Source organism: Sylvia atricapilla, chromosome 10 (genome assembly GCF_009819655.1).
Source record: "Sylvia atricapilla isolate bSylAtr1 chromosome 10, bSylAtr1.pri, whole genome shotgun sequence".
In the NCBI taxonomy this organism is placed as follows: Eukaryota; Metazoa; Chordata; class Aves; order Passeriformes; family Sylviidae; genus Sylvia; species Sylvia atricapilla.
In genome coordinates, this window is record NC_089149.1 from 19,232,041 (window position 1) to 19,241,542 (window position 9,502).

Below are 9,502 nucleotides of genomic sequence, written 5' to 3' on the forward strand. Positions count from 1 at the left end.
AGGGCTTTTTGTACTGGAGGAATCTAGCCCTGACAGTCATCTACGAAACAGTACAGTAGTATGGTGTCCCTTGAACAAATCTTTCTGTGTACTGGCATGAGTTTACGTAGAGAAACACTTTTGACTGGAGAGTTACCAGAGAGACTGTAATGTTTTGCTGAAAAATTACTGAATAATATTTCTTTGGCAGTGACCTCCCTGGAGCAGGGCAGTAACCATTCTCCCTTTCTCACTGGCAGGCTGCACCACTGACATCATGACAAGTGACCACAGTCCTGTGTTTGCCACCTTTGAAGTGGGAGTCACCTCACAATTTGTTTCCAAGAATGGTCAGTCAGGTTGGGTGCACGTGTGGCACATTCACCTTGGATACAGAATGCAGTGCTTTGTATATGCTGAGACAAAAAGCTGATTCTTTAAGTCCATGCAAAAATGCCCTCTCTTTATCTCCTGCTTAAAGTGATATTATTTTCCCTTCCTCTTTCCTAGACTCCAAATACACAGATTCCCAAGGGGAGATAGAGTTCCTGCACTGCTATGCCACTCTGAAGACCAAGTCCCAGACCAAGTTCTACATTGAGTTTCACTCGAGCTGCTTAGAAAGTATGGGTTTGCCCATCTTTATTGTTTCTGTCAAAGTTTTCTGCATGTTTGGGTTAGTTCTCCTCCTTCTTGCTTTGATCTAAAAAAATAGCTATGTGGATCATTTGTTCCAATGCAAAAAAAAGGATGTCCTAAAGGTTTGTTGTAGTTTGCAAGACAGTCTATACTGTCAGCAATACAATCCAAACCCCATAGCCAAAGTAGCTGTAATCCATGCTTAGACGTGTAGCCTTCCAATAGTTTTTCCACCTTGTTTGTCAATCTGATAATTGTTTTCTTGATGGGAAACATATATTGTTCTTGCTTATCACCAAAATGCCTACATAGCAAAGACATGATTGCTTAGATTTCTGATTGTGCCTGCTACAAATGATCAGGTGATTTCAAAATAAAGCATGTGCATCACACTAACAAAAATAATTTTAAATAATCGAATTTATGTGGTTTAATAAAGAATAAGTCAGAGGATCAACTGAAAATGAATGATATGACTTTATAAGTGGGACTGTGTACCCCACAGCACTGCAGATTTCACTGCCTGTGCCCATGCTGTGGGGCTGAGTCTCAGCTGTTTATGTAACACAAGCCTACATGCCCTTGCTGTGGGTTTTTTAAAGCAATTTCCCATCACAGAACTGCTCTTGTAAGTGGGACAGCAAGCCTTTGGTGGATGCTTCATCACATTATCGCATGTCAGGGAGCTGTGTCAAAGACAGTTCCATAAAAGATTATTTTTTGGCTGTATCAAAATTTGCATAAATTTCTATGGAAACAGTGTATTACGAATCTTAAATTAGAATTTCAAAAGTATGCTATCTTGAGTGGCGTAGGAAGAGCTGTCATGTTCTTATCCTCTGGTCCATGTATGCACTGAGCTCCTCAGTGCCAAGTTTAACTGCAAAATAAAACCATTTAACAATGCTCCAGCAAAACCAGTTGCAAATTTACCGTGTAAAAATTCATCCAAAGCTCAGACTTTAAGCTTCTTAATACTTTTAAAATTTGTGTCCAAGTAGGATAGTAATTGTAGGCTTTTTGGAGGCATAGTGAAGGAGATTTGTAGCCCAGTTCTTGCTGTCTCTCTTCTGGTAAACTCCTTTCTTGTCCCTTTGCAGGCTTTGTAAAGAGCCAGGAAGGAGAAAATGAGGATGGAAATGAAGGGGAGCTTGTGGTAAAGTTCGTCGAGGCACTTCCAAAGGTAAACTATACCTCCATGTTCATAGGGAAGAGAAGCTTCCACTTTCATCTCTTAAGCAACGTTAGGTCTTTTACTTTCATACTCTTTTCAGGAACATTGTTGTGGTCTTGTTTACACTCAGAGGCACTGTAAGAACGCAGGATGGGCTTAGGCTAAACAGAGTATGTTGTAAGCAGGAAAGGACTTTCATGTCAGTTTACTTACATGCCTATCAAGAATTTTGCTGGAATGATTATGCCATTCAGGACCATGACTTTCTTCTCACCTTTTTAGTGAACATAATGCTGGTTTGAGCAGGCTCCTTTTTTTTTAGTTTTAAATGGAAAATAAAACATCTTAAAGAGTAACTCTGCCCTGGAGTTTCTTTGCCTGGTCAGACAAAACTTTCTCTTGGTAAATTTTAGAAAAGTTGATATAATTTTTTTAACCTGTGTTAAAAAGAACATCAGTGGCCAGAAGTAGTGTTCTGTGTCTCAGTGTCAGACACAAGTCCTGTCCTTCTTGAGCTGTTCTTTGTTTCTTGGCATGGTGGGAGATGAAAGAACTATGGGAGGTCCTGGATTTGGAGCAAATGTGCATGTCAATACCCTTCTAAACAGCCCAGAAGTGCTGACTTTGGAAAGAGTGCCTTATACTGGGGAAAGGCTCTACAGTAAGTGATTACAACAACAGCCAGATAGATTTTTGGGAACAGACTGTAATCAGAGTCCAGATGCCTTCCTCCTCAGGCAATTTTCAGTCCTGGAGTACAGGAGAAAACTGCAGCTCATCCCCGAAGTGTCAGATTTGCAGCATTCCATTTGCTGTGCTGGGACTCAAAGAGTGCAGTCTTCTACCACAAATATCCAGATATTATCAGAGGCTTGTCACTGTTAGGGACACGAAAGAACGAAGCAGGCAGCAGGAAGTCAAGTAGGAAAGCTCTCAACTTTATTTTCTGACTCCGTCTTAAATACTTTTTGCAAGCAGATTGACTACACAGGTAGCCACCTCTTCGACCTCGCTGGTGAACATCATCATCAATCATCTTTCTCCTCCCAGGGGAGAAATATGAAAACAATTCTAAAAATATACATAGTTTACTTGAAACTGTGTGAGAACAAATGCAAATAGTAAAAAACAGGCAAACTTGAAGCAACAGAGGCTGATCCTGGAGGTGACATGATACATACCCTCATGAGTTTATCCAGCAGAGTTTTCCTTACTTAGGATTGAGTCCCAGGGAGAAGTGTGCTCCTGTCAACCATGTGTTGTATTGACCCACCTTAACTTGTCTTTGCAGCTGACTCCAATTATTTCAGACCCTGAATACCTGCTGGATCAACATATCCTGATCAGCATTAAGTCATCAGACAGTGATGAATCTTATGGTAAGTGCTTAGCTTTAAAGTTCTGGATGAGTCAAAATCTACTTAGATTCTTCCAAACCACTGAAAGAGTGGGAGAGAACAGAAGTAACTCCTATAGACTACACATCTCCTGTTTAGAACTCAACATACACAGAAACACACTGTGGGTAATATTTTGTGGAGTAATTATGATTAGAGGAATATGAACTCAAAGCAACAACCAGTGTGTGCTTTACCAGCTCTGAATGAGCAGTGGCTTAAAAGGAAAGTCCTTTACAGGAACTAAATGAGGAGTGAGCATGTTTAAATGTGTTTATTCAGAACATACAAATCCTGTTTCGTTTGCACTTACTTGAGGCATTTCTCCTGCCTACAGAAAAGTATTTGGCTGTGCTTGTGGCTCCCGATTCTCACCAGCCAGAGACTGCAGTCCTTGTCCACAGAAGGCTCTTTGCCTAAATCCCATTAACAGCAGTAGCAGTCATAGGCTCATGTTTTCCTTACCAGGAGTGAAAGCTCGGAACCCTGAAGTTACCCACAGGTATCTTTGATGCCCAAATCCTTCACACATACATGAAGTGAAGTAAATGCCACTAATTTCTCAGGAGATATTATACTCCTTACAGTAATCCAAAGCAGATTCTCTCCAGTAATCACAGACCTGTCAGTGCATTGGTAGGAGATGACACAAAATATTTCAGTGCTTAGTTTCTCAGTCCCTGCCTCATTGTCTCCCTGTTGTCTTTTAGGGGAAGGCTGCATTGCCTTGCGAATGGAAGCAACAGAATCCTTAGCTCCTATCCATACTGTGCTGACACACCATGGAGAGAAAACAGGGATCTTCCAAGGTGAAATCAAGTTACAAACACCACATGGAAAACAGAGAGAGAAACTGTACGGTAAGGAACATCATCATTTCTGCAATGATCATGCTAGAGAATGCTCACCTCAAAAGATTTCTGATAGCTGTCAAGGAATTGAAAACTATATCTGCAGTGCCTGTAATCAAAGAATGTTTTTGATCCTGAGTGCCAGGAGGTGTGAGTATGGCTAGCTCTCAGGAGCATACCTGTACTCTTTCAGGAAGACAGAACATTGGATTCCGCAGGGTTTTTCATCATTCAAGTAAATTCAGCAGACTGAGAGAGCCCCCTGTCTGTCACCAGCACTGGTTTTATTGAATGGAGATACCTTACTTCCATTTGTGACATGACACACTCCATGCCAAGCTCTCCCTGCTCCAGTTATCCTGGGAAGCAAAGAATATGTTAGGCTCTCAATGAGCAGTCCTTAGCTAGAAGATCACAGACTTTGCTTTTTTTGCCTTGTTATCTGTTGTTCTCATTCAGAGCACAGAAGCAGCCATTTACAATTATTCATGATATTTACAATTATTCTCAATGGTAAAATAACTATATGTGACTGTTTGGTGGTCATGACCTTTGTATTTCAAGACACACATTTCTTCCTCAACAAGAGATGGCATGTATTAGTGGGCAGATTGAAAACATAACAGCAACAACAGTTTAAAACTGTCCAGAATGATAGACAAAGAGAGATGCCTTAATGAACACGGGAACACAGAAAACTTGAGCAGACAGACTCTGGAGATATGTGTTCCCTTCTTTCCTTCAGATTTTGTCAAGATTGAACGTGATGAAATCACTGGTCAGAAACCAAAGAACATCAGCAATTTAGAGCCTAACAAAGATTGGGATCAGACTAACAGGTAAAGGGCAAGTGGGTAAGTAAGTTCCAGGAAAATAGTTGATGCCATAAATGCAAAATTGGGCTTGCTGTGGGAGCAGCATCAACAGGTGTGCTGAGCACTGGCAAGCTGCTTTGTGCCTCTCTAGTCAGGACTGTCAATGCTCCTGTGCCCAAAGCTTCAAAAGCTGAGAATTCATTAGCCAGACCGGGTCCCTGCACCCACTTAAAAAAGTCCCTTCTATTTCCAACAGAAAGTCAAAATCTACTCATCTGATGGCCAGAGAGGCGGCAGCCATCGCTCGCTACTGGGGGAGTGCTGTCCCTTCTCCAGACAGCCCTGGAAAGGAGGATATCTTACGGTAACTGTGCCACCTTAGCTCTGACACCTTGGGGTGGGAAGCTATGCTCAAACTGCCTGGATTTTCCTTTCCAAGAGTCATAGGACAAATCTGGGTAAGGCTGTCCTCTCACCTGTTTTCACTGGGGCTTTTCCTTGTATGCAGCTTCTGGCTGGGCCCAGAAACCCATGACAGCCCCTGTACGTGGCTGCAGAAGTGGAGTGCTCTCTGCAGCCTGGAAAGGGAAGCATCTGCCACTGCCACAGGAACTATTTTGGGGGTGGGGGAGGTGGTCTAGACCCAGCTGCTTCCTCTCCAGTGACCGAGGGGAGTGAGGCACCAACAGGACTCCCACTCATTCACTGATTCTGAAGCAACAGTAACAAAAAGAGGTAAAAAAAAAAAAGTAGGTGGTATTGAATCTAAGTAGTCAGTGGGAACTAACTCCTTTGTAGCTGGCAGAGGGACAAAAAATCCCAAACGTATTTGTGCATGTACCTCCCTAACGATATTTCTTCTCTTGAGCAGCTCCACCCCCACAGACATCAGCAACCCCAACTACCTGGGCATGGCTGCCTTCTCACAGCAACCCTCTGCAACCTGCCAGCTTAAGCAGACACCTTCATCAGAGCAGGCACCTTCCCTCTGGAACTATGAGCAGCAGTCCAAAGAGAGCACCTCCCTAATGGGGCAGAGTCAGCCATCCTCCACATCGCCCTCCTTGTCACCTCTATCTCCAAAACCATCCCTCCAACCTACAGCAAACAGAAGCATTGGTGGTTGGAGTCAAGAGTACCAGTGAGTGTTGAGTTTTGCACGGAGGCTGGGTCCCTCTCTCCTGTCACTGTTTCATTATCTGTTTAGAGTTCAAGGTGCAACATATTCTTTACATACTTTATCTCTAGAATTAGCTAAGTGAAGGTCACAAGAAAATTAGTGTAGCAGTTCCTCAGACTTTTGTGAAAGGAACGCCAAAGATAATGAGTTAAACTTACAATTAAATAATGGAATCTTAGAATCATAGAATGGTTTGGATTGGAATGGACCTTAAGCTCATCTCATTCCACCCCCTGTCTCACCCTACAGCAGAACTTTTACTCTTACACTGTGCATTCAGGTGCATTAAGGACATTTATCCCCTCCTTAGGAGTACCATGCTGCACTGGAGAGGAGATTGACCTAGTTGTAAAATGCCACAGTATGATGTGAGCTCTTATTTTAAGCCTCTAGACAACCATTTCCATCCTCTCTGCCAGATCTGAAGATTCTTATTAATATTCAAATTCAGATTTGTATGTGTCGCAAAGTCATCAAAGGACCTGGCACAGTTTGGCTCAGTAGTTTATCTGTGTTTAAAAAGAAGCCAAACATCACTTTGACAGGACTGTAATCTAGCAGGGAGATTACACGGTGCATATCTGCTCTCTGCTGTCATGTTACTAATGATTAAACAAAGTAAAAACAATGCACACTTCTGTTCTCTCTCTCCGAGTTTAATTGTTTTTCTGTTGCCCCTTTAGGCAGTCAGTTTAATTTGCTCACACTCATTTACTATTCATGTCCTCTCTAAATCAGTCAGTAACTCTCTTGCCTGTTCTTCACAAGTCTCCTTTTCACCCTTTTTCAGTGACTGTAGGCCGCCTGACATGGGGAAATCCACAGCAGAGCCTGTGCTGCAGGAGGAGGGGCAGCAAAGGCCGGAGATGTTCGAGAACCCACTGTACGGCTCCATGACCTCCAAGGGCAAGGTGGCCCCCAAGAAAGAGCAGGAATATGCCAAGGCCTTGCGGAAAGAGCAGCCCCCGCTGCCTGAGCAGAGCTGTCATCTCACAAAGCCACAGGAGCCTGAGTGCAGCAAGACCTCTGGCAAACAGCCATCACCACCTTTCCTGGTGCCCACACAGCACTTCCGGTCCTACACCTCCCCCTGCCAACTGGAAGAAAAGAATACAGGGGAAAAGAGTCAAGGCAAACCAAAGATGACAACACCATTGGAAAATGCGGCACCTCTCAAAAAACTCATGAAGCCATCAAGGGCTGAAGTCAGCCTGAGCATGCAGGGACAGCAGAACAAGCCGCCCCTTCCCTCCAAGAGCCGGGCAGTGCTGGACATGCAGAACTCCAAGGGCCGCGACTATCGGGACAGCTCGGAGCTGCCGCACTCCGGGAAGCACCGCGTGGAGGAGGGCCCGCTCAGCAGGACAGCCACACCGGTGCGTTCCTGGGCCAGCCGAATGGGCTGCAGCTTGTCTTGGGCTCTGATGTCACTGCGACTGGAGCACTATTGGCTTAGTCCCAAAGTCCTCACTCCATGGCTCCTGTCCAAGCTCAGTGCTGTCCCACAAACCTAGAGGGCTTGCAGAGCAGGGGGTGCCAGCGAATATCCTAAGGCAGTATTGCTGTAGAGGATGGCATGGTGTGAAACTACAGCTTTAGCTTAGCAGGAATTTTTACCTTCTGCTGGACTGCAAGAGGAATGCAATTAGTACCTTGCTGTGTCTTGTTTTGGGCATACTGTGCTGTTCCTGAAAGAGGCTGATGCTGGCCTGATAGCACAATCTGCAGTATTAGGCAATGGATTTGCTTTGCTCTAAGTAGTAAAAAGATGATTAAAAGTAGTTAGTAGTTAGTGGTAAACATGTAGCACCTTAGAACAGCATGTCCAACACCATTACTGACCCTTCTACAGAAATAATCTGATACATACTTTCCTGGGCTGGTGGGTTTATTTCTTGTGGTTTGGTTTTGTGTTGGTTTTGTTTTTTGTTTTTTGTTTTTTTTTTTAATAGAACATAAGAGCTGTATGAGGAGTAGGAGAGGCCTTAGTAAGTGCATTTGGGAGAAAAACCCCACTTGAGCAGGCTGCAGGATTTTTTTCTTTTCCATCTCCATCAAAACTTGTAGAATTTGCAATATACAAGCTCATGTCTTCTCTTGTCTCCACAGTGAACAGGACACAGCAGCTGGTGGTACCCTAGGAGGAATCCCAATGGGAAGAACAATGGAGACTACTGCTTTGTTCACACTGATGTCCTCTAGTCTTGTTCTAAAAAAGACTGAGGAATTTTATTTTTGAGGGTGTAGCCCTCCCTGTGATTATGAAAATGTTCTAGCTGAGAAGTTTATCCTATGTTGCTCAGACCAAGAGGGGCCAGGACCACAATACCAAATGCAGGTTATTCTTTTGAGTGTCACTTTGGTACTTCCATTAAGAGGTGGGTGGCCAAGTACATGCATTAGTAAATGTTTTGGAAAAAAGGACGGTACGGTACAAGGACAAGGAGATGGAAGGGGTGCATTGAAAGAACCCCCTTCCTACAAAAGCAAGATTTCTATTTTGTTACAGGATTCCTATTAAAGAGTGATATGTAAAAGAAAGCATCTTAAAAGTGGTACAGCTCCAAAAGCATGTCCTATCCGTGGAGCAAGGAGGTCAGGGAGGGTGGAGAAAATCTGAATAGCAGATACTGATGCAGGTCACACACTCTCAGCGGAGCCAGCCTTGCCTGGAGCTCAGGGCTGCATCCCTGCACCACCCAGGGGACACAGCAAGTGAGGGCCAGCCCGTGGCACTGTGGCTTCTTTTCCTTCAAGCAGTCCCTGCTTTGATATCCCAGCAAACAGAGGGAAACACCCGAACCACAGGCAGAAATGGGAGGAGGAAGGGCCCATGGCAGCCCAGGAATGCAGCTGCCTGGAGGGGCAGACAGCAGCACCCCTGGCAGCAAGCACTCTGCTTTGGAGGACACTGGCCAGCTGGTTTTGGAGCATTCTTAATAGATTAATGCTGACCTTACTGTACACTTTTGTTCATTGACTGAGAATGAATAATGTTAACATACTTGTCATTTCTGTTATATTTGTGTTAAGTATTAATGCTATGGTTACTAAGGCTAAGCCTGTTGTGGCTTAATCACTGCTATTGTTTCCATGTTGATTACTTAAAAAATAATAAAATAGTCACCTTTCTGGTCATTCTTTATTGAGAATTCAGAACTGCCTGTCACATGATTCAGCTTTAGGTGGCTATTACACCAGCCTGCTCAGTGACAGTAGCCCCTGCCCAGAGAAAACACCAAGCAGAGCAGGGAAGACAAGGACGACTGAGAATGCATCTGCCTGTCTGTCTGCACAGACCTTTCGTGGATGTAGCTGGTTTGAAAACTGCAGGACCTGTTGGCAGGTACAGTTACTAATTGTCTGAGTGTAGAAAAGGTACAGTAGTTTTACTGGAGGAGAAGAGGTCAAGCACAGGCTTGTGAGAATGGGTGAAAGACGACAGCCTGTAGATAGAAACCTTTCAA

At 44.0% G+C, this 9,502-nt stretch overlaps 1 protein-coding gene across 2 annotated transcripts in view; it reads left to right on the top strand.

Annotated features, from left to right (window-relative positions):
• Nucleotides 1-9,187, top strand: part of INPP5D (inositol polyphosphate-5-phosphatase D) — a 53,079-nt gene extending 43,892 nt beyond the window's left edge. Inside the window, exons 19-28 of one of the 2 annotated variants that reach the window (XM_066326219.1) lie at nucleotides 240-329; nucleotides 490-603; nucleotides 1,719-1,801; nucleotides 3,084-3,171; nucleotides 3,900-4,049; nucleotides 4,786-4,879; nucleotides 5,112-5,219; nucleotides 5,727-5,996; nucleotides 6,826-7,411; nucleotides 8,145-9,187. In XM_066326219.1, the coding sequence (XP_066182316.1) occupies nucleotides 240-329; nucleotides 490-603; nucleotides 1,719-1,801; nucleotides 3,084-3,171; nucleotides 3,900-4,049; nucleotides 4,786-4,879; nucleotides 5,112-5,219; nucleotides 5,727-5,996; nucleotides 6,826-7,411; nucleotides 8,145-8,147 (1,586 nt within the window). In that variant the 3' untranslated portion in view covers nucleotides 8,148-9,187. The remainder of the gene's footprint in view (nucleotides 1-239; nucleotides 330-489; nucleotides 604-1,718; nucleotides 1,802-3,083; nucleotides 3,172-3,899; nucleotides 4,050-4,785; nucleotides 4,880-5,111; nucleotides 5,220-5,726; nucleotides 5,997-6,825; nucleotides 7,412-8,144) is intronic. The other variant, XM_066326220.1, reaches the window with a different exon arrangement.
• The last annotated feature ends 315 nt before the right edge of the window (nucleotides 9,188-9,502 follow it).